The sequence below is a fragment of the Populus trichocarpa genome, chromosome 11 (assembly GCF_000002775.5).
Source record: "Populus trichocarpa isolate Nisqually-1 chromosome 11, P.trichocarpa_v4.1, whole genome shotgun sequence".
Lineage (NCBI taxonomy): Eukaryota > Viridiplantae > Streptophyta > Magnoliopsida > Malpighiales > Salicaceae > Populus > Populus trichocarpa.
Genome location: NC_037295.2, coordinates 4,512,409 through 4,537,719, shown reverse-complemented (window position 1 = coordinate 4,537,719; position 25,311 = coordinate 4,512,409). Strand labels below are relative to the sequence as shown.

At 32.3% G+C, this 25,311-nt stretch overlaps 3 protein-coding genes across 3 annotated transcripts; 1 reads left to right on the top strand and 2 right to left on the bottom strand.

Annotated features, from left to right (window-relative positions):
• Window positions 1–4,060: 4,060 nt before the first annotated feature.
• Window positions 4,061–6,878, top strand: LOC18103050 (mitochondrial arginine transporter BAC1). The gene is made up of 8 exons (XM_006377327.3): window positions 4,061–4,391; window positions 4,637–4,726; window positions 5,297–5,398; window positions 5,511–5,615; window positions 5,709–5,807; window positions 5,878–6,066; window positions 6,161–6,259; window positions 6,398–6,878. The coding sequence occupies exons 1-8, from the start codon at window positions 4,299–4,301 to the stop codon at window positions 6,527–6,529; spliced, it is 909 nt and encodes a 302-aa protein (XP_006377389.1). The 5' UTR covers window positions 4,061–4,298; the 3' UTR covers window positions 6,530–6,878.
• A 344-nt stretch (window positions 6,879–7,222) lies between these two features.
• Window positions 7,223–11,324, bottom strand: LOC18103048 (squamosa promoter-binding-like protein 3). The gene is made up of 2 exons (XM_006377325.3): window positions 10,841–11,324; window positions 7,223–7,611 (listed from the first exon to the last, which is right to left on the bottom strand). The coding sequence occupies exons 1-2, from the start codon at window positions 11,155–11,157 to the stop codon at window positions 7,494–7,496; spliced, it is 435 nt and encodes a 144-aa protein (XP_006377387.2). The 5' UTR covers window positions 11,158–11,324; the 3' UTR covers window positions 7,223–7,493.
• Window positions 11,325–19,709: 8,385 nt separating this feature from the next.
• LOC127903976 (uncharacterized) lies at window positions 19,710–20,312 on the bottom strand. Its single transcript, XM_052445210.1, has 2 exons — window positions 20,194–20,312; window positions 19,710–20,102 (listed from the first exon to the last, which is right to left on the bottom strand). The coding sequence occupies exons 1-2, from the start codon at window positions 20,304–20,306 to the stop codon at window positions 19,781–19,783; spliced, it is 435 nt and encodes a 144-aa protein (XP_052301170.1). The 5' UTR covers window positions 20,307–20,312; the 3' UTR covers window positions 19,710–19,780.
• Window positions 20,313–25,311: the final 4,999 nt, after the last annotated feature.

Genomic DNA, 25,311 nt, shown 5'->3' with positions numbered 1-25,311 from the left:
AGAAAAGTAATAAAAGAGTTCGACTCCAAATAGAAAAAAAAAACTTAAATCAATTAGAAAAAATATAACAAATCCTGAATAGTAATTTATGGCCTTATTTGAATGCTTTTCCAAACTCCTATGGGTATGAGATTTTAATTTTAAGGGAAATAAGGTCTCTAAATACTTCTAGCAAAAATTTAGCCTAATATAATAGTTGGATCAAAATTTATGCTTATTATCTTCTACATTATCTTCTCTCCCTATTAGTGCTAATCATTATTTTTATGAGATTGTTATAAAAAACACAATTGGTAGAATGAAAGATTATAAAATAGTTAAGATGTTTGGTAAGTTGGCTAATAAGAAGAAGATGATTATTAGGAAGAGTATGGTCGAGTAAAATATAAGACATGAAAAGTGTGGGAGAGAGTGAGAAATTATTGACCCTAATAATTAGCATGAGAGCCTTTTATCAACCTAAATAAACTTGACATGTAAAGACATTAGTTAATGAAATAAAGAAGAATTTTTAGTTATATGATTAATAGCCTTTGTATCAATAACACGAGTTATTAATAGAAAAAATAAAACCTAAACTAGAATTACCTTCTTGATAAAACTCTCGCAATATATGAGAAACAAAAGATTGCAATTGTTAGTAATAACAATATTGGAGTACTTTATTTTTTTTTTCTTTTAGCATATATTATATGTCTAGTACTGTTACAATGAGTGTAGTGATAAGTATATGAAAAATAAAGAGAGACTGAGAACTATTCTTTTAAATGGCTCTTCTAAATGACTAGGGATAAAGCCTCAATATAATCTTTAGTATCCATGATAATCTATCCCTGCACTGTTTAATGAATAAAGGACTATACTTTCTCCATGATAGGTAAAGAAGAGGTAGTCAGGACATGACCACTGACTTGATCCAAACTATAATAAAGTACTATAAAAAACATATAAACTCGATCTCCAAGCATCTTTTTTTTTTTTTCAAACAACTACTTGGCATCTCATATTATTAAGCCTTTAATAATGAATTTTTATAAAAATAAAATTTAGTTCATTATGGTATTTAATGAGAGATCTGCCACCCTGGAAAAAATTGAAAGGTTTCCTTTACTTGTTCATAAATTTAAGAAAAAATTGATATATCAAGATAACTCTTTTTAATAGCATCACATACATCCATCACCATTTAACACCGAACAAAGTGTGACATAAGATTAGGAGTCATGGAGTTGATAAGCCATTACTTAATTAGAGCATCATGGCTTTCCCATTCATCAAAAATCATCTTCAGTAGGTGCACCTGATCCCTTCTCGTAATATAGCCTTTCTTCATATGACCGATAATATACATTTCCATGATTTTAGACCAAACACGATAATCCACACTATTTAGCTTAATATGGATTTGAGAGGAATTCTCTTGAATAGTCACAACATGAAGCATCTTGTTGTCTGAATTTACAAAGACCTTGTCATTGTTTGACATAGTTGCTTACTCATCAGACATAGAAGATTAGGGTTGATTTAAATAGTTGTAAGAAAAAATGATAAGAAAATGTCAATAATGATAAGAAAGTGTCAATAATAATCATTGGTAAAGATAAAAAAACAAAGAGTTAGATAAAATAAGAAAGCTTGCACAATTAGAAAAGACCATGGTCACCCTAGTATTCCCTCAACGAGTTTACCATTTATTTATAACTTAAGGATATTTATTATCCTAGTCCTTAAATCATTTCTAATGAGGGTATTTAAAGAGAGAAAAAGTCTCTAAAGAACCTAAAGTGACATTAGACCATTGAAACCCAATTAAAAAAGATAAATGTTAGGACTTGTAGGCCACTTATCAATTAAGAGTTTATGTCCTACAATAACCTGTTTGTTTTTGTGTTTCAAAAACGTTTTTGAAAAAAATTATTTTTTTATTTTTTTATTTACTTCATTTGTTTTTGTGTTTTTAGATCGTTTTGATGTGTTGATGATGTCAAGAAATATTTTTTAAAAATAAAAAAATATTATTTTAATGCATTTCCGAGCGAAAAACACTTTGAAAAACAACTGTCATCACACTTTCAAACACCTAGTCTTCTATCCATTTGTCATACCATGTATTTAAAAATAAAATTGAACCCAAGACGCAATTCGAGTTTTTCTCTTTAAAATAAAGTATGCAAAGAGAAATTCATTAGTAACATTACAAAATTTAAAAATAAAACAAATAAGGTTAACAATACTAATGTAATTCTAGAAAAATCAAGAAAAACTACACGCATAAAAAAAAAAAAACTAATGAAGGCTAGCTTCATCACCGGCCAAGTAGGCTCCTTAATGGGTTTTTTTTTTCACAATAAAGTAAAAATTATATAATAATAATATTGCCAATCACTTTTATTTCTAATTTTTAAATAAATAAAATATAAATATAAATTATAAAGAATACACACACATATAAAATGATATTCTCAACAATGTTATATTATTTTTCAAAATCTTTTTACGTCTCTGTTAGTTTTTAATTTTTTTCTAAAAATTTCTATGAATAATGTTATATTATTAATTAGTTTATTGGGTTTCACTTTGAACATAAAAATATATACAAAAAGAAAAGAGAATATAACATTCATGACATGTAAAAAATGATAATAATATCTTCACTTTAGATTTTTCTCTTCTAATTATATCTTTTTATTTCTTTAAAATGCACTAAAAAATTAACTAGGATGCTACTAATTAATCCTAGCATTATAAAATTAACATATACTAAAAGGCTTTGACATTTCACTGTATTGATGAATAGTGAAATGCTTTGGCCTTTTACAATTTGGTGATAAAATGTTTTTTTTTCTTGCAATTTCATCCTTCAATGTTGGGTTTAATGGATATTGAACTTCATGATTTATTTTCTATGGAGTTATCCCAATTTTATGACTCATGTTTGACAGGTTAACCGGGTTGACATAACTCATTTTTTATTCTATTTTTTAATCATTTCTTTTTCTCTCAACTTCATCCTTCATCATTTGGGTTGATTGAGAATTTGATGCCATTTTTTTTTTATTTACTATCTATGAGGTTATCATGGTCTCAAAACTCGAATTGCGAGTTATGGGGGTTAGCCAGGTTAGCCCAAGTTTTTTTTTGTGTTTTTTTAATTGAATATTTTTTTTTCAATTTCATCCTTCAACATTTGATTGATTGGAAATTTGATTCCATATTTTTTTCCATGGACTTATTCTGGTCTCATGATCCGGATTTGCAAGTTAACCAAGGTTGTCTTGGGATATGTTTTTGTTTTTTTAATTGATTTTTTTTAAATTAATCCTTCAACATCGGATTAATTGAGAATTGTATTTTATAATTTTTTTTATTTGCTTTCTATAGGGTTATCATGGTTTCATAATCTAAGTTGTGAGTTAGCCTAGTTGTCTAAATTTTTTTTGTTCTTTATAATTTTTTTTTCAATTTTATCCCTCAATATTAGATTGATTGAGAATTAAGTTTCCTAATTTATTTCAGTTTTTTTCTATGAGATTATCCCGACTTCATGACTTGAATCACGAATTTGGTTGGTTAGCTCGGGTTGACTCAGGTGTTTTTTTCGTGTCTTTTTTTAAATTTTTTTTTCAATTTCATCCTTCAACATTAGATTAATTGAGAATTGAACTTCATAATTTATTTTAATTTTCTTTCTATGCGATTATTCCAGTCTCATGACTAAGATTTGATAGGTTAACTCAGGTTAAATCGACTTATTTTTTTAATTGAATTTTGTTTTTAATCTCATTATTTAATTTTGGGTTAATTGAGTTTGATTTAATGATTATTTGTTTTCTATATGATTATCAAGATCTCATAATTTAAATTAAAGAACTTACATTGATTTAAGTAAATCGAGTAAATTCAAGTAAATTTAATATTTTACAATCTGAATATTTAAATAAAAATATATAAAGTAAATTTAATATTTTAATATTTTAATATTTAAATAAAAATATATTTAATTTTTTTAGTGCTCGGTCAAAAGCCCACAACTTGGTTGTATCTGTTGAATAAGAAGACCCATCACTCACCATCTCTTTGTAATTTGCACATTTCTGGGCAATCTCTCCTCTCTTGCGGCCACAGATTCCCACACCAATTTTAGACATGAAAACAGTAGTGTGGTGACTGGTCGCTGACAAGGACAACCACCCAACTTTTACGAGTCTATTAAGGACAATGATTTTTTGTTAATTAATTACTTTTGAGGTTTAGGGGTTTAGAGAGAAAAGAGAGAGATTTGAAAGAGAAACCAAAAAATGGGAGAGACATTCGCTTACAAGGAATACTTAGCCGGTTTACTTGCTGGTGTTGCTACTGTTATCACTGGTCACCCTTTTGACACTGTCAAGGTAAGTGCTTCACAGGTGCCCATCTATCAATTTTCAGTCTTTTGATTCAAAACTTGTTTAAAATGAAATTTTATGATGTGGGCAATCATAACGTTTGTTGCTTTAGATTTGGAGTTTGTGGGGATGCTTAAAGGGGTAGTGAATATGGGTCTATCTGTTGATGGTTACTGGTCTGTGTTAATGAGTTTTTGCGTAGTTTTGACAAAGGTTTGTTACTGAATTGTGTGCGTATTTGTGTTTATTAGGTGATGCTACAGAAACATAATACAGAAGCACATGGGATTAAGTACAAGAATGGTTTGCATTGCACGGCTAGGATACTACAGACTGAAGGAGTATGCTTTTTTAACGTTTTCTTGCGAAGCACAAAATTAACTCAATGATTTCTAAGTTGAATTAGATTGATAAAGTGGAAATTTTTAAATATTCAATTATGTTTATGCCAGATTAAGTTCGTGTATCAGTTTATGCGAAGATAGGCTGCATACTTTTTTCTGATCTGAAGAATTCAACAAAATCGTTTGTGGGTAGAATTTTGTAGGAATATGCCTTTCCCATGTTTGGTGACTTTACTGATATTGCTTACTGATTTGTTCCAAGGTTATTTGCATGATTGGTAGATTCATGTTAAAATCTGTGAGTGAGAAGATTTTCGGTTTGATGATGTTAGTTCACCTGTGAACTCATAAATTTCAGCAACATGCTTCTGCTCTTTGGTCCCTGACATTGTTTTATTGCTTTTAGTCATTCTGTCATTGGAAGTCGATTAAAATATCTTGTAATTATCCTTGCTGCACAGCTTCTAGGTCATACACTGCTTTAGTAGAACATCTCATGAATTATAGTGCATGTTCCTGACATTATTCTTTTTGAAAGGATAGCTAGGTGATAGTTGTTGTTGACAGGTTAAAGGACTGTATAGAGGGGCAACATCATCTTTTGTTGGAGTGGCTTTTGAGAGTTCCCTTCTTTTTGGCATTTATTCCCAAACAAAGCAGTCATTGCAGGTCTGTGTAAAGTTAGTTGGAAGAGCCTTTTTGTGCATATATATCTTTTGAAGTCTTGTTGAGATTTGAATCTATCATGTGATTGTTTATCACCTCTTTCTTACTCGTGAAGGGAGGAGGTCAAAGTGATGTGCCCCGACCCCAAGTAATAATTCCATCAGCAGCATATGGCGGAGCTATTATTAGTTTTGTATTATGCCCATCAGAGCTAGTAAAAGTAAGTCAGTTGTGGCTTTCATATATAACGGAGTGCCGTCTCCCTTCTGTTTTTTTCCTTCTGTAGCATTATTGTGAAACCATGTTTCTTCAGTGTAGGATGCAAATTCAAGGCACTGACTCCTTGGTTCCAAAGTTCAGTAGATACAGTAGCCCACTTGATTGTGCCCTCCAAACAATGAAAAATGAAGGGGTGAGGAAACCCTCTGCCTATTAGAAGCTTAAATTTATGATGCAGTCTTAGCTGATGGATAACCTTTCAGGTTACAGGCATTTTTCGTGGAGGTTTTACAACATTGTTGAGAGAATCTATTGGAAGTGCTGTCTTCTTTAGTGTTTATGAGTATGTCCGTTATTACATGCATTTACAATTGAAACCCACTTTATCTGACCACAGCAATTTAACTGACATGGGGATCGGAATTGTGACCGGTGGCCTTAGTGGCGTAGCTGTAAGTATGCTGATATCTTGCATCTATTGAAAAAAATTGTTTAATGTGCTTCATGAAGTCATTTGATTCAGTTTTTCATTCTGATGCTATCCAGTTTTGGTCTGCTGTTTTGCCCTTGGATGTGGCGAAAACTATCATCCAGACAGCTCCAGATAAAAGCTCCACAAGAAATCCATTTGCAGTTCTGAATTCTGTAAGACGTCCTGTTCCTCTCTTTTTGTTGATTTCAATAGCTCTCCCTAATTCTAATACCAGGGCGATGTTCAGTAAACTATAAAATACTGTTCTTTTAAGAAAACAAAGAACCCAAATTAATTCCTTTTTTTGATAGATCTACAGCAGGGCTGGACTTAAAGGATGCTATACAGGTTTCGGTCCGACAATAGTGAGAGCATTTCCTGCTAATGCCGCTGCAATAGTCACCTGGGAGCTAGCCATGAAAATGCTAGGGGATAAATCGTGACTAGAAGAGGCAGTTAGCTACCAAGGATTTCTAATTTTTCATTGCATCACCATTATTGGGTTTGACGCATGAAGTTCTCTAGATTGCACCGGGGATGATTTAATTGAATCTTTGAGCTCCAAATAGTAATTCTTCAAGACGATCAGTGCTCTGATATTGCTGCCTGAAAGATAAGGTAGTGATTTTTTTTTTCCTTACTTACAGATTCTATATAGGAAGGTCGTGAATTAATCCTGTCCTCAGTTTGGAGATATGCTTATGCAAGTCATGTTTCTAGGAAGGATGTAGTCCTTTGGTCACATCCATCCATGGCTGAAGAGAATTTCAAATAATAACGGTTTATTTTTTATATTATCACGTTAAAATATCAAAAACAATTAATTTAAAACTAAAAAAAATAAAAATTTTCAAAAATACAGTTTAACTACAATTCCAAACAAAACTACAATTTCAAACACCCCCTAGGTCGTGTGGAAATTAATTGCCATAAGAAGATAATTTGGTGTAATTCCTGCTCTTTTACTTGCATTTCAACCGTCGGCAAAAATTCCGATCTTCGGAGGCTAGCAATTTAGCATGGCTCAACATTTATTACTTGTTATTTTTTTTTTAATTTCAAGATTTTGAGAGATTAATTTGTACGTAAACTAATCCAGAAACTAATCCAGATATCTATGATTAAAAAGTACAAAATTTGAAATTTGAAATCTTTCTCGTCACCCAAATAATATATATGGCATCCATTTATTGAATGGTATTAATTAAGTACAGATCATAGATTATAATTAATATGAAAGCTAAGGATTGACAGAAGAGAGAGAGCATGGCAATGATCACATATTTAGATATTTTAACCAATCTAAATATGCTTGGAAGAGGCACTTTATGGGGGAAATAATACGTAATTGTCTCCCTCTTATGTAGTGAGCCTTCCTCCAGCACTCCTGAGAGATCACAACTCTTGTCAGTTCGATCCTTCTCCTTGATATTCAGCCGAGCTTTTCCTACGCCGTTCATTGTGCCCTGCTAAACGCCTCCGGCAGCTCCTTTTGCTGTCATCAAACTCTGATAAATCATGGAACCTGCAGGCACCATTTCGAAGAGACATGCTTAAGAGGTTGAGTTATATGAAAAGTAACTTTCTTTTTATTTCACAACGAAGTCGAACTTGGGATTTCATTGGTGTTTTGAGCACTAGTGTCACTGAACTGGAAGCTCATCGGCACTATTCTTTTATTCTTGGCTAAAACTACCTCACACCATTCGATTACTGTATAAAATACAGAAAATCGATCTAACCTTTAGTTTATTACTGTTCTATGATATATCTATGTTAATTAGTCCAATTAAAACTAATTTGCAAACATTCAAAAACTTAGAATATATTTTTGTTAGTTTCTATTGACATGATTTATATATTTACGTGTTATGTCAATGATCGAAAATAATTAATGGAGTGATATTTTAGATAAGAGGGACAAACTAAAGATTACTTTAAATTATTTTTAAATAAAAACATATGATTAAAAAATTGTGTAATAAATAATTACATATTCATAGATTTTTCTTGGATACGAATGTGGAGAAATTTCTTTCATACTCTTGGCATAATAATATTCATTATATTATTTCATTAATAACTAAGATTTTTAACTTTAAAAGAGTTTAAAAAAAATCTAAAATACAATTTGATAAATCAAACATAATTTTTAATCAAATTATATATTAAATGGAGCTAAAATTTAAAAATAAATTTTGCAAGTTATGTTGCTATCGAATTAAAATTTCATAATAATAAAAAATTAAAAAGACTTTTCAAACAAGACTTGAAAATTACTATCGATACTAAAATTTTAAAACTAATATAAATAAAAAAATCTAATTTTATTCTTATTCAGATTTTATAAAACATCAAAGGGTTCTCTCTAGATTTAGATTTTCACTATATTTCTTTATAGCTTATATCTATAACTTTAGATCATGAAAACTCTAGCTTCTATCTATACTATACTATACTATACAATACTACTATATTATACTATACTATACTATATTATATTATATTATACACCTCTTCAAATACTCAATCTTGATGCTGAAAATTAAACAAGTGTGTGAGTAAGAAAGTGTACGAATACAAGTGAGTTGTCTATTTCAACTCATCTTTCGATGTTGTATACGACTTCGATATTGAATGCAAATTTGTGCAATGGTGATTTTCAAAGGACACAGCTGCTGCACCCCCACCCCATTAATTGTAGCTTGTTATTCATAAAGTTAGATGCTAATTTTGCAGTGGTCTGTGAGCAATTATTGAGTATAAATCTAGCCAGAACTCTCTACTCGCAACAGAAGAAAAACACAGTCGTCAAGTGGACAAATTGAGATGCTATCAAGGCGACTCACAGACACTTTGTCAAATTAGGAATAATTAATTACTATATTGACTAATTAAGGTTATTAATTAGATCATTAACAAGGATATTAAGAGTAATATTAAGAATGGACAGACATTAATGGGAGTGGGGTTTTGTGGTGTGCCCCTTTATTAATCTTTCTCTAATGACTTATGGTAGTTTTGTGATCTCCAGCTCACATACCTATCCTTTGGCCACTCTATTGTCATGCGTGACTTGTGAACAAAGAGAGTTAGGTACGTACTTAGGTTTGAATATTTAAAAGCAATCCAGTTCCTAATTTTTGCTTTACAGTCTATTTTTTAAAATGTTTTTAAATTTTTTTTATCTTAAAAATCATCAAATTATGTTTTTTCAGGTGTTTCTGAATAATTTTGATAATTTTAATGAGCTGATATTTAAAATAAAATCATTTTAATATATTTTTAATTAAAAAAAAACTCTTTTAAAAAATACCCTACTACACAATATCAACCAATAACTTAATTGTTCAACATGAATTTTAAGATTCATTTTCAAATACAAAACTATACACGAGTTTAAAGAGTCAACAACCACAAATCCATTATACATTAATAACATTTTTTTCCAAAAATAAATCAAATGTTTAATATAATGTTAATTTCAAGAGTAAATTGAACAAAATATTTATTTTTCAGAAAAAAAACACCTACAAAGTATACAATTTTATCACGGATAAAAAATAAATAACAAGAAAATGACTTTTCTAAAATTATGAGCCATTGAATTGTGATTTTAATGAGAAACCCAATAGTAAATCTCACTAAAATAATTCCTCAAATATATTACCTAACGTATTTTTTGGTGTTTTTCCTTAATGTTCGTGTAGCATCATGCAAGTATATTTTGGAAAAAAAAAAAAACCTTAATGAATGAAAGCTTCATCATATCCAATTAATTATTTAGTGAAAAATTAAAATTAATGCTCTTTTTTTTTCTTCTTTATTTTCCTAAGGATAATAAGGAGGCCAAGACTTTAACATATTTGAATTAGTCAAATCTTAATTTATCTCTTCTTTCCTTTTTTCTTCCTCCTTCTTAGTTACGGGAGAGGAGTTTTAACTTCCAACCTCCTCTTTAGTCTTCAGGGGAAATAGGGTCAGGGTCCAAGCATAAATATAAAAAGACACAAGGATTTTAATACTATATTTCTTTTATGGGGAGATGTTTTTGGTAATATTTAGGTTAATATTTGATCTTTTTTTTCAGGGGTAAACTCATCATATAAAAACATATATATTTTTCTCTTTAATTTCTTCATATTATGTAGGAAGGGGGAATTTCTTCTTTTTCTTCTTCTCTTTTTGGTGAATTAAAGAGAAATTCTTCAGGAGAAATTACTTCCTCATGATATTCATTTGGATGCAATGAATAATTTCTTTTTTATGAATATATTTTATAATCCCTACATTCATTTAAAATCTAATTTCAACATCACAACTAAATAATAGAAAGTTCTAAATTATAATTTGAGGAATTATGTCACAGATCTCTACCCCCATTTAGCTATGAGAATATCTCGATTTTGGGCTTGTTTTCATGCTAATTAATGGGATACTAGATTTCCTTTAAAAGTCTAAATTTAAGTTTAAATCTTCATAACCAAGACAAACAGTCATGTATTTGAGCCACAATAAATAATGGAAAATATCGTTAATTTCACAATAAAAAAAAAAAGAAAATGTTAATTTCAAAAACTAGCTTGAGAAATTAGCTTTTTTTTTTTTTTTTTAATATAGATAGATAGATAGGTAGGTAGAGCTAATTGGGATTAAAACTTTGTTTCTTTTGTACCACTCTTGGAAGGATAGAAAAAATAATTTGTGCAGTTGATTTGAAGTGTTGGAAATAACGAGGAAAATTAGGGTTTCACCTGCTACATTGCTGGCAAAAGCGTTGCTGCAGTCCATTGACGGGAGCAAAGGGAGCTTTGGCATGGAACTCACAAACCTTATGGCGTCTATGGTATCGCTTGGCATCAGCCAGATCAGAGGTGCAATTATCTGCTTGACAAGAAACCAGCAGCATTGACGACGACCCACCACCACTAGATCCTTTCTTTCCTTTCTTCTTGATCTTGTCATCATCTACAAACCCTAGCCCTCCAGCAATATCTTCATCATCCTCTTCTTCCTCTTCATCTTCTATTTCCTTCAAGCTCCTCTTTCCTTCAGCTCTGCTTGTTTCCATATTCAGAAACAAATAGAAGGGTAGCTAAAAAGAAGAAAACAAAAGATATGAAGCAAACAAGAAGCTACAAGACCTTGATAAATAAGGTGGAAAAAGGAGAAGAACTTTGTGTGAGGACCACATTCTTCATTTTTTTTTTTATTCCTTATCAGAATACTAGTGAAGGCTAATTAAGTTTTAAGCTATAGCTTAAAAACTATATACTCGATTCCTTGTACGGTACTTGTCGCTGTATATGTGCAGTATACATATATATACTCTTCCTTCCACTGCCTTGTTTCAGATTTTTTTAATGTAAAACAGTAAAAAGGTGTTAACATGGTTGCAATTAATCATATTTTCCATATAAAGAAATTTATATAGAAAAATTTGGAAATCAACTCCAAAATTATAGTAAAAAGGTGTTAAACATGGTCACCATTAAGAGGAGAGCTAAGTGCATGTTTTTTCCAAGATTGTACTTATGAAATCCTTTCTCGTAGAGCATCATGACTGATCAGATTTTTTTTTTGTATAAAAAAAATATATAAATATTTATTAATATAGTTTTTAGTATAAAAAACTTAAACTATTTTGGAATTGATTTTATATGATCTAATCAACTTAATATTATTGGAGAATAATATAAATTATATCCTGAAATCTCATTTAATTAACAGCTTGTTATAAAACCATCTCAACTCAAAAGATTAAACTGTTAGGTGAAGTCTCATGATATGATTTATATTATTCTCTAATACACCCCCTCAAGTAAAAACTTTTTAGGCTTGAAACTTGTACAGACCCACTTTACCTTGTGCTTAATTTTTATCAAATAAATGAGGATGGTGAGATTCGAACTCGTGACCGCTTGGTCATCAAGACTCTGATACCATGTCATAAAACCATCTCAACTCAAAAGTTTAAACTGTTAAGTGAGATCTCAGGATATGACTTATATTATTCTCTAACAATAAGTCCAAAAATAACATACATAACTGATATAAATAAGTTTGACTAAAAAAATCAAGATAACATATACTTTTAAATATTAAAACAACAACATATTAGATTGATTTAGATAAACTCAAGTTCACCTGTCAAATTCGCTACCGAGATTATAAGATCTCGATAACTATATAGAAAACATATATAAAAAAAATACGAAATTTAATTCTTAATCAATTTAATATAGGCAAATAAAATTAAAAATTAAAAATATATATATTTATGTAAAAAAAAACAAGAAATTTATATGCAAAACAAGGAATTAATTAGTATCGTTTATCCATGTTAAAGGCCAGCTGATCTGTTGATTGTTGTAAAATCTGCGGTGGATGTCACGCCATTAGTTTTTTTATGGGATTCTCAAATATGCAACCATGCTGCGATCGAGAAATTAATGATGTTGCCACCAATTGTTTGGCTAAAAACAAATTCTTCAATTAATTAACTTCTCATAACCATTATTTTAGGCGGGTACCCGTTAACTAGGTCCCTTTTCAAAATAATAGGGAGTGTAATTTGATTATAAATTTGAATTGAATCAATCTAGATTAATATAAAAAGTTCAGTTAAAACTTAGTTTTTTTTTTTTAATTTTTTTTTCTTTCAACATGATATTATTTTTTTATAAAATAAAAAATATTAAGTTAATTCGAGTCAATTTAGATTAATTCTTTTATACGTGAATTAATTTACCATAAATCAACCCCCATATTAAATTTAAAAATTATGATATTAAGTGAAAGGAAAAATTATATTCCATCACTGAAAAATATTCAAATACCTCATTGTTTTCATATATATTATAATAGTACAACAAATAAGATGAAAATTGAATCTTATTATTTGAAAAGTATTTAATAACAATGTTGTTGGAAACATCAATAATGAAATCTCACATGTAAAGTAGTAGTTGATACTTTCATCAGTTTATGTGATAAACTAGGTTTTTTAAAACTCATAAACTTGGATTATCCTTACAAGGATTTATTGCATCATATGTTTATACATGAATTTAAATGGTAATATGTGAAACGAGAAAACATATTACACTATCATGTTATATCATGTTATATGGATGAAAGATTAATATCCACAAACTAGTATCAAAATTCTCTAATCACTACCAGAAAATCGATAAATACAAATAGAAATATTGAGGGAATATTTCTGTCGGTAAATTTTCGAGTGATTTTACCGATGAAAATATTTTCTCGGTATATACCGAGGGAATTATAGTGGAAAAAAAAATAAAACAAAGAAAAAAAAATGATGACGTGTTATTTTTACCAATGGAATTACCGATAGAATAAATTTCGTCGGTAAATTTGTTGATAAACTGTGAACACTGTTCATCATGTCAATTATAAAGGGAATCATTGACGGAAAATTCCATCGGTATTTTTCAGAGAGCTCCAGAACTGTTCACTTTCCAATTGCATTGTTTATTGTTGTTCTTTACGGACAAAATCACCGACGGATTGAAAAGTCATCTGTGTTATTTGGCTGTTTTCTGAAAAAATTCAATTAATTTAAAATTTTCATTTAAATATTATAGACAGAATCACCGACGGATTGAAAAATCATCGGTGATTGTTGGCGGTTTCTGAAATCTTTTTATGAAATTGAAAATTTAAATTAAATATAACAGAAAAAATTACCGATGAAATAATTAAAAAATATCAATATTTAATTATCCGTCGGTAAAACCGTTGTTAACGCGCCGCAATAAAAAGCCTGAATCCCTTTATTTCACAAGAGATAGACTCATTTCTTATTCTTCTTCTTCTACTTCTTCTTCTTCTTCTTTTTCCCTATATGTAAAAAACATCAATATCTATTTCTTTCTCTTCTCTTCTCTCCTCTCCTCATCTCCTTCTTTTCTTCTCTATGCTCGGGTATGTCTTCTTCTTTTATGCTCTTAGTTTTTTTTAATTAATATGCTTTACGGAATTTTCTCTCTCTCCTTAGCTTCACTTGCAACTACATTAAGGTAAGATTTTTCTTTTCTCTTCTTTTTTCATGATTTTTTTTCACTATATTTGTTTTTTTTATTTTTAATTGTTTTTGTTCTTAATAATTGTATGACTATTGTTGTGAGATTTTTTTTTCATATAAGATCAATTTTTAGTTGATTTATTTATAAGATTTTTAAATTTTTAGCAATCGCAACTTTATTTTTTTCATACGAATTTTTTTAGTTGAATTTATTTTTTCATTTTATTTATTTGTTACAAATTTGTTTGAGTTGATTTTCTTCTTCTTCTTTCCAAGCATTTTGAGTATATATTATAGAGTGTTGATTTATGTTAATTTAATTATTTTATAATTTTATAAAATGGATTTTTTTAAAAATGTTGGAGTTACCAATGGTATTTTTCGAGTCACTACAACATTTCACAGTTTTACCGACGGAAACATTCCGTCGGTGTGTGATTAGAAGTTCGTCGGTGATTTTTTTACCGACGTCATCACCGACGGATTACGTCCGTCGGCTTTACCTTCGTCGGTGATTCCCCATTCCGTCGCTATATCGGTCGGAAAAACAAAAAAACCATTTGCCGATGGTTTTACAGACGGAATTTGCGCCCCAAAAAAAAAGATTCCCGCTTGAAATATACCGACGGATTTTTAGTCCGTCGGTATATTGTGATTGACCGACGAAAAATAACCGTCGGTAAATCTGTCGGTGAGTGTATGAAATGCCGACAGAATATGTCCGTCTGTAAATTCGTCGGTAATGGTGGAAGCTACTGTTAAATGCCGACGGATTAATTCCGTCGGTAAGTCTGTCGGTGAGTGTTTAAAATACCGACCGAATTCATCCGTCGGTAAAATCCTTGGTAATAGTTTTTTTCTTAATTTGTTTTTAAAAAATTATTTAGGATATATAATATAAAACTATATAAATTAATTGTAATACAAACCAATTATGCAAATAAAATTTATATTAAACATAAAAAAAAAAACAAAGTTAAATAATATTCATTACAAACTGAATATGTTTCAAGAAAAATATTAAATGAAGTTTTAAAGGTAAATAATGTTGATTACAAATTAATATAAAGATGATGGAGCTGGAGGAGGAGGAGGAGATCCTAGCGGAGGCTGGTGGTTATACGGCCAAAAAGGATTAGGCGCACATGTTCCGCTATTTGACAATTTCATAATCATTTCGTGAAGCTGTTCATAAGCCACCTTTTGCTGTTCATGAGCCGCTTCATACTTCGTTTTTTGTTGTGCTTGAGACACTTTGAGTTGCTCAGACTCTGCTCTTGCTCTTTGTTGTGCATGAGACGCTTTGAGTTGTGCGTACTCCGCTTTTAGGTTATCGTATTTCTCGGTGAGTTGCTGCAAAACCACGAACTCCTTAGATTGGGAGCTCGATATTGATTGGGAGCTCCCAACGGTTGAAACACTACGGGTCGACCGCAAGTTGTTGGCCGTAGTGTTGGAGAGCCCGTAAACCCGATTTTTATCGGGTCCACCTGACGAGCCAACCTCCATCCACAAATCCGGATCGAATTCCAGATGGGTCAAAGTATCGTCCCCGTATCTCTCCCTCAACCGATTATTATAGGTCTCCTGAAAATAAAAAAAAAAGTAATCATCATATTCAATACAATAAACATAATAACTTACATAATAACTTACAAAATAAAATGGTTGAACAAACATACCACGAAATGCTGAGCACGGTTATCAACGAACTGTTGCGCCCCCTTCTGGCGGTCTTGACTCCGCACGTACGTCTCCACAAACAGCTCCATCGGGCTCGGCTCACGTCCAAGAGACGCAGCCTATAATGAAAAAAGATATATTAACAACAACTGAATTTAACGATATATTTTATTTAAATTAATCTTACCATCCGTTTCGCATGTGCAGCAAACGGAATGGAGCCGCCAGTGTGCGTTGTCACCCCGCCATGAATTGGCCGATTCCGGTTGCCAGCACCAGACTGTGAGCGTCGTGTGAACCGCTCAGACGTCACGTGCTCAAGATAGTGCGGCCATATATCTTTCGGGATGTATATCGGTTTGAAATCCCTCCAAACCGCAACATCGTTCCAGCCATGGAAACCCCTATCCCTCGCGGTTTTTTTTTGCCTTTTTCTGTGCTTCATACCAAAAATCACGCAACCTACTTCACGCAACCAAAAATTACATTTCGAAACATAAATTTTTGTCTAAAAAAAATCCTGTATTGTTTTCGATCTTACCTAGTTGCCGCGTGATTTTCCCACACCCTCCTCACAACAGTGTTATGCTCACTGTCCCAGCAGAATTTGTGCTGTGTATAAATAAACAAGTTTAAATAAAAACAATAATTTATTTACAATTATATTAATAATTTATTAGAAATAAGCTGAAAATTATAAATTAACACCAACCTGAAATCTGCCAAACCATGCATTGATTTGAGGCATCCATTCAGGATGCTTGGATATCTGACTCCATTGAAATAATGGAATCTCCATCGACGATTTAAACGCCGATGATATTACTCGGGCGGCTTCAATGTTTGTGAACCTGAAAATAAATGAATTAAATTCAATAGTGATTACTTCATAAATTATGTTGTAATTTTAAAAAAAACTAAAACCTTAACAAACTTACATCGAAAGGTCGTCCTTCCACTGTGCCTCGTACTTGCGGCTAAATTGATTCCGCTGCGAAGGCACGCCGCCTCTACGCTGTGAAGTATCGCTGGAAGAGACAGCATCGGTTGACGTCGCAGGTGGTGTAGGTGCCTCTTCTTTAGCGGCACCTAAGGAAATATCATCCTCGCTGCTAGACGAACTAGCAGCGACCGCACTTGAGCGACCAACTCTGGTTTTCGTTCTACGCATCTACACAATTTGATACAAATAATTATGTAATTAAATTCAAATGTAAAAAAAAAATTCGACAGCACCTCCCCTATACTGGATACTACCTAAATCCACAAACCTGCACATATTAACAATAGCCACAACCAATTTACCCAATCTATACTAATTATTCCAACATATTCAATTACTAATCCTAAGGTAAATTCAACATTAAGAATTACAATTCAACAAATTATTCAATAATTATGCCAATACAACAAAACAATAAATTAAAAAAAAACTCTAGAATAACAATCAAAATAAATGGAAAAAATTAAACACAAAGCATGCAATAATAGAGTAAAACTAATAATTATTCCAACATATTCAATTACTAATTCTAAGGTAAATTCAACATTAAGAATTACAATTCAACAAATTATTCAATAATTATGCCAATACAACAAAACAATAAATTAAAAAAAAACTCTAGAATAACAATCAAAATAAATGGAAAAAATTAAACACAAATCATGCAATAATAAAGTAAAATTAATAATTATTCCAACATATTCAATTACTAATTCTATGGTAAATTCAACATTAACAATAAATATTCAACAAATTAACTAATAATAATTATGCCAATACAACAATAAAAAATATTCAATAAATTAAAAAAAAAAAACTATAGACTTTAGCAATGAATTATGCAAAAAAAACTATAGACTTTATCTACATTACAAAAAATACACCAAAACAAAAAAAATAACCAAAAAAATAGCAAAAAAAAAACTATTAAAGTAAAATGAAATAGAGGAAAGACTAACCTTTTAAACTGATGAAGAAGATGAAGAAAACTTGCTAGAGATTAGAGGTGAAAGCTTTGAAGAATGGAGAGGAAAAAAATCAAATTCTTAAGGTGAGAAACGAAGGAGAAGAAAAAATGAACTGAATGGGCGGTCACTTGAACTTATATGGCAATTTTACCGACGGATTCACCGACGGATATAAAATTAATTATTATTTTAATTTATTCCGTCGGATGTGTTAAAAATCCGTCGGTAAATTTTGAATTTCGCACCAAAATTTTTAATGACCCTCCATATTTTTCGTGGTCCGTCGGCAAGATGATGCGGTCAGAGGCGCATTTAATGCACAACCCTTTGAAATTCGCGCGGTCCGTCGGTAATTTTGTCGATAAAATTGACCCACCGACAACTTACCGACGAATTTAAATTTGTCGGTGTGGCCGTCGGTGATAGGGTGACATTTCAAGTAATTATTTTCGAACTCTCTGTGAAATGCCGACGGACTTAAGGCCGTCGGTGTGGCCGTCGATGATTGGGTGGCATTTCAAGTAATTATTTTCGAACTCTCTGTGAAATGCCGACGGACTAAGTCCGTCGGTGATGTGGTGGCATTTCAAGTAATTATTTTCAAACTCTCTGTGAAATGCCGACGGACTAAGTCCGTCGGTGATGTGGTGGCATTTCAAGTAATTATTTTCGAACTCTCTGTGAAATGCCGACGGACTAAGTCCGTCGGTGTGGCCGTCGATGATGTGGTGGCATTTCAAGTAATTATTTCATGTCACAAAATATATCATCCATGATCAATAATTATTTCAAGTAATTATCTCATAATTGTGGCATTTCAACTAATTATTTCAAGTAATAAATATTTTGTGTTTCAAAATATATATATATCATTCATAATCTAAATTACATGAAAAAAAGGGTTTTACATAGGGCTTCATTTTGGTAGTTAGTCAAAATTTTCTTCTTCTTCGTCATCAATTGAATTGTCATCACCTTCATCGCAATCTTCAATATGAATATCATCTTCTTCATCGATATTTGGTTGTCCGCTAGAGCTCAAAATAAAATTTAACTCCTCTGCGTCAACATCAACAAGACTATCATCGAAAACACGAAAATTTGAATTTTCTTCCAATTCAATCGAAGGAGCAACTCGATATGGTTCAACCACCTCACTAACTTGAAAGACTTCATCTCACACACTTGTGTCTTCGTTCTCATCCTGAACAACCTCGACACGACCCCGGGGTTTCGTTTTTAAAACGGACAACCAATCAATTCTTGATCGATCCTTTCTAAATGAAGGGGTGTATGTGTAATAAACTTGTTGACATTGCTTTGCGAAAACAAAGACATCGTTTATGTTGCGGAGTCTAGCTTTTGAGTTGATTTCGACCAGACCATAGTGTGGATCAACTCTGATTCCTTTGTCAGTCGTGTCATACCAATAACATTTGAATAAAAACACTATATTCTACTCGTTATGATATTGCAGTTCGACGACCTCTTCTAATCTACCATAGTAGTCAACTTCTAACTCACTACTAGTGGATCCCTTAACACAAACACCGCTGTTGTATGTCTTTCTTCCTTGCCCGTATTCTTCAGTATGGAAAACATATCCATTGACAAAATACCCGTTGTAGCACTTACATTTTCTTTCAGGCCCCAGGCTTAGTGAAGACAATGACTTAGGTGCACTCCTTCCCATTTGATAAACCTTGTATGTAATGTACATCAATAAACAGTAAATGAACGAGAATCTCGTAATGACATGCATACGTACAATAATTTTGCAAGTTAGAATGAGTTTGTGATAGTGCTTACATGTGTTCTGAACCACGTGGCAAACTACTCATCTTGTAATTGAAAGATCTGGGATTCGGTCAGCTGTGAGTTATTGGAGAGCAAATATTGACGATGTTGCCTGCAAGTGATAATGAGTGTATGATATTACAATATATAATTAATAGTATATTACTAACAAAGTTTAATTAGTATAAACTTACTGAATAAAAGGTCTCAGCTCATCACAGTTAAATAGAACATAGTTGTGTGCTTGTTTGAACTCTATTTCCGACAAATATCTTCCTCTTACGACATTTTTAGGTGTGGGTCGTCCAGTATTGGAGAATATTGACAAGTTCCCACTGGAAGACACTTCACCGCCATCATCATGCTGTGGAACGCGATTGATTCTCGTTCTCAGATGAGGTTCGAAATAGTACGAGATAAATGTTGAGATCTCCTCAACAATATAGGCCTCACATATCGAAGCCTCAACATGCGCCTTGTTCTTAACCTTTTTCTTGAGATTAAACAAGTACCTGTATTGAAATATTAATCAAGTATTTTCAATTAAGAAAAACATATAAAATACTTTTATATATGAATTACATTGCAACTGTAATATCTAACCATTCGAATGGGTACATCCATCTATATTGGACCGGTCCTCCAGCTTTTGCCTCGAACGGTAGATGTATAGGGAGATGCTCCATTGAGTCAAAAAATGATGGAGGGAATATCATCTCAAGTTTGCATAGTGTCTCGATGATATTCGTTTGAAGCCTCTCAATGTGATCAACATTCAACTTGCTAGAGCATATATCTCTGAAGAAATGACTGATCTCCGTGAGTGCATCCCATATTCCCTTTGGCAACAAATCACGAAAAGCTAATGGGATGAGTGTTTGCATAAACACGTGGCAGTCATGACTCTTCATTCCATACAATCTGCAGTCCTCTATATTAACCAGCCTTGATATGTTCGATGCATGTCCATCCGGAAAACGCAGACTCTTAAGCCATTTGTAGACTAGTAGTTGTGTGTTTTTCTCTAACACGAAGCTTGCTCTTGGTTTTGCGACCCGTGACTCATCATAAACCAACTCCATATTTTTACGGTTACAGTATAAAGCTATATCCAATCTAGCCTTGATGTTGTCCTTTGTCTTCCCCTTCACATCCATGACGGTGTTGAAAATATTCTCAAACATGTTCTTTTTGATGTGCATGACGTCAAGGTTATGGCGGAGCAGATTGGTCTTCCAATAAGGAAGCTCAAAAAAGATACTTCACTTTACCCAATTATGGGTCAAACCAAAACCAGAATCTTTTGCTTACCTGATTGAAGGCCAAACACAATGTCACCGTACTCTGAGATAACATCATGTAATTCTTCACCAGAAAGACGCGGGGATGCAACATCTTTTTCAACTCTGCCAACAAAGAAATCTTTTCTGTTCTTTCTGTACCTGTGATGAAGTGGCAAGAAGCGACGGTGACAGTCAAAAAAGAAGCTTTACCTCCATTTGCTAGCGTGAATGCCTTGTTGTTTTTCATGCAGTATGGACATGCGAGTTTCTCATGCGTGCTCCAACCAGAAAGTATTCCATAAGCTGGAAAATCATTAATAGTCCACATCAATGCCGCCCTCATAAGGAAATTTTATTTCCTCGATATATCATAAGTCAGAGCTCCGGAGGACCACAACTGCGCCAACTCATCAATCAACGGTCGAAGACAAACATCTATATTCCGCCCCGAGCTTCTTGGACCGGTTATGACAGTAGATAAAAACATGAACTCCGACCTCATACACATTCCTGGTGGCAAGTTATAAACTGTGAGTATGACCGGCCAACAAGAATAAGGAGCAGCAAATGACCCAAATGGTTGAATCCGTCTGTACACAACCCAAGACGCACATTCCTTGATTCAGCTGAAAAGTGAGGATGAACACTGTTAAAGCGTTTCCACGCTTCGCCGTCAGAAGGATGAACCATCACTCCATCAACCGCATGGTGTGCTTGGTGCCATGTCATGTGCTCAGCAGTCCTTGGTGACATGAATAACCTCTGCAGTCTAGGTGTGATCGGGAAGTATCTAAGTTTTTTATATGCCACTAGAGTCTTTCCCCTGCCAGTTCTAGGTTTGTAACGGGAATGCCCGCATGTCATGCACTCGGTCATCTCAGCATTTTCAAGGTAGTATAACATGCAGAAGTTAGGGCACATGTCAATTTTTTGGTATCCTAAACTGAGGGGTTTCATCATGGACTTCGTAGCATAGAAGTTCTCTTTCAGCCTGTTCCCTTCAGGTAAAATGCTTCTTCCCATTCAATAATCTTGTCATACCCGGCCTCACTCAACCCGTGATCTGACTTGATGGTGAACACCTGTGCTACGACCGATAATTTACTGTGGTTCGTGCAGCCATCCCATAATGGTTCGTCAAAATCTTTCAACAAATCAAAAAACCTAGCTGCATCTGCATTAGGTTCTTCTTCTACGATTGGACATTGACTGCCATTACCTTGATTCATTCTCATTGCATCCATAACCATATTTCTGTAAGGATTAGTGTTGTCATTTACCGCTTCATGCACGTTGCTAGCACTAGAAGTAGACCCAACCACCGTTTCTTCCATTCTCCTCTCACTCTCGCTAACAAATACTTCTCCATGTGCATACCAACACTAGTAATTCTCCATAAACCCTTTGTGTAGAAGATGCATCATTACAACATCTTGATGCAGATACTTTTTATTTTCACACTTCCTGCATGGACACCTAATACCGCCTCTAGTAAAATTTCTGAGAATAGATGTTGCGAAATTAATAAAACCCTGAACCCCGTTACAATAATCCATCCTCCGCAATCCTTGGGGTGAATCTCGATACATCCATGAACGATCATCCATGACTTATATCGAACCTCTATAAAATTATGATGACATCATGTATTAATTAACTAGGTTAGGTAAATAAACTTGCAAAAATATTACTTTACCTCGAGATTATCCAACAAACCAATCACAACTTCTCATAAATATTAAATATTCATTATCATTTATCAACGTCCATACGAATTAAAATATATAAATTTACAAAAATTACCACTCCGCAATAGTACCATTGATAAAACTTTAAACGGGCCCATTAAGCAAGCTATTAATTATTTCAAAATAGCACATGTAATTCGGTAATTCCATAAAGAAATAACAATTTACAAACAAATACAATCTTACAAAATCTAAAACAAACCATAACAGGTATAAAATTATACATTCATATACTACAAGTTTGTTTGAGAAATAACAATAAAACATGTACATCTACTAACAAAATACATATACTAAAAAAACAATAAAATTGACATTTAATTAAATGTTAAAATTTAAAAAGATAGAATTACTTACAAAAATTGATAAAATCCGTCGGTAAATCAGAACATGGATGCTGTGACCACAAAACTTCAAGAAATATAACTTATTGTGCTGATATGAGGAAGATTTTTTTTTGGGGGGGAGGGGGGGCTGGTTGTTTGCAGATGGGGAGAGTTGGGATGAGGAAGAAGAAGGAGAAATAGGGGAGGAGAGGGTCGGCAGAGCTGTCATATATTAACTTTTTCCGACGGTTTCACCGACGGAAACTCCGTCGGTTATTACGTCGGTGATTCTGACGGAAACATAGACACGTCACCGTACGGATCTGCCATTTCAAATCCCTCGGTGATTCCATCGGCAATTTAAACGGCGAACCGGTCACATCACTGTACGGGCACTATACGGGCTGTCGTTTTGAATCCGTCGGTGATTCCGTTGGAAAAAAATAACCTGCCAAAACCTCCACGTCAGCGACCCGCCTTTTTTTTAAATTCAGAAACTTTTTCGTCCGTACTTCAGTCGGTAACTACCGACGGAAATTTTCCGTCGGTAGTTACCGACTGAATTACGGATGGAAAAGTTTCCGTCGGTAATTACAGACGGAAATTTTCCGTCGGTAATTTCGACCTCAAAATACCGACAGAACTATTCCGTCGGTAAATCCGTTGGTATTTAGCGAATTTCTAGTAGTGAGTGATATACCGACAGAATAAAGAGAGTAATTTTTCTATACGTCTGTTCCGTCAGTAAATCCGTTGGTAATAATATTTTTTTATTACCAATGGATTTACCGACGGACAAAAAATTACCGATGAAAGATTCACCGACGGAGCATTTCCGTCAGTGATTTCATTGGTAAATTAATTATTGACGGAATATGTGTTTTACGCCGACGGAAAAATTTTGTTGGTAAAACTATTAAATGTTGTAGTGAATCAACTAGAACAATAAAAAAAATGTTTATTTAAAGTGACTAAAACCCTAATAAGGTGGAATACAATTAGACCCCCACAGAGGGAATAAATACACAAAATAAACACCATTAAACATACATCTAGATAGTAATCTACATCTACACATAAAATGATCATCAAACCTAGATCTTATTTCGATTGGACTTTTATTAAACAGCTAAACAAAAATTTAGAACTTTTCTAATCCCAAGAGAAAAAAAAAAAAAAAAGAAGGAAATTAAGGGGATTGAATCTTATGGTGGGCTTTTTTTTAGAGATAGGCGTGCTAAAGAAATTTCAAGGCTTTGAAGAAAAGGAGGGGAGAGTGTTCTAGCTTAATTTCAGTTTATTTTTTAACATGTTAATTATTATATATTCATAAAAGAAAAGTTGTCTAATTTTTTTGTTAGCGAGGATAAGAACTTAATTACATGTGAGAAAATTCAGAGGTTGACTCCCTCTATCTTATTTAATTTGTTTGTCCATTATTGATCATTTTATCATTATTTATCAACAAATTATTTATTCCTCTGTCTATTATACAAACGTTATCAAAACTACTAGCCATTTGATCTGTATTTCATCGCGAGTTTAGTATTTGTTTTTGGTTTTAAAAAAATAGATGGGCTCTTTCCAAGCATTTTTTAATTGTAAATGAAAAAGAGAAGTTAAAGAATAAAATTAGAAATAAAAATATTTAATTTAAAAAATAAAAAAAAATACTAGTTAATAAAGATTAACCTGCCAAATCTATAATTTAGATTATGCTCCTCATGGAACTTAATTTATTTTGTTTTTAAAATTATGTTTCATTTAATTATATGCCAACCATGTGTATGCTATTTTTTTTATCAAACAACAATTTGCTCTTTTACAAAAAAAAAGGTTGCATGTGGGACTAAAATAAAAGATAACCCTAATTTTTTTATGTTTCATAAAAAAATCAAGTCAAATAAAAAAAAAACATTTTAAAAACATAAGCGATGAAATGGTGTATCTTTTTTTTAATTTTTATTTTAAGGGGTTAACAACACATTAAATGATGATGATAATGATGAAACAAGCTAGGTGTGTCGGCCTACCCACGTGTCTGACCCATAAAATGGCCTAGCTTGTGTGCTAGGCTTTTTATTTTGTTAATGGTAGGGGGTGGATGAAACATCGTCTATTAGTCTAGTTTCCAGCGATCAAGGGTCACTAGAAAATCAGGTCTTATATATATTTTACCCAAAACACCATGAAAACACCATAGATACTATGATAAACCCATACATGCACTACAAAAACTCAAATACCACACAAAAATTCAAAATAAATCCAAAATAAAAAATCTTCCTGAGCTTATATATGTTTTTAGACTATTTAAAGGTAAAAAATACCTAAGTAAAACTCTTTTCACTAAATAGAACCCTT

Coding starts and splice junctions, on each gene's coding strand:
- LOC18103050 (XM_006377327.3), top strand. CDS start 4,299: ATGGGAGAGACATTCGCTTACAAGGAATACTTAGCCGGTTTACTTGCT. Junction 4,392..4,636: donor ACCCTTTTGACACTGTCAAG/GTAAGTGCTTCA, acceptor TGTGTTTATTAG/GTGATGCTACAGAAACATAA. Junction 4,727..5,296: donor GGATACTACAGACTGAAGGA/GTATGCTTTTTT, acceptor TGTTGTTGACAG/GTTAAAGGACTGTATAGAGG.
- LOC18103048 (XM_006377325.3), bottom strand. CDS start 11,157: ATGGAAACAAGCAGAGCTGAAGGAAAGAGGAGCTTGAAGGAAATAGAA. Junction 7,612..10,840: donor TTTTGCCAGCAATGTAGCAG/GTGAAACCCTAA, acceptor TGGTGCCTGCAG/GTTCCATGATTTATCAGAGT.
- LOC127903976 (XM_052445210.1), bottom strand. CDS start 20,306: ATGATATTCCCTCCATCATTTTTTGACTCAATGGAGCATCTCCCTATA. Junction 20,103..20,193: donor TGGATGTACCCATTCGAATG/GTTAGATATTAC, acceptor ATTTCAATACAG/GTACTTGTTTAATCTCAAGA.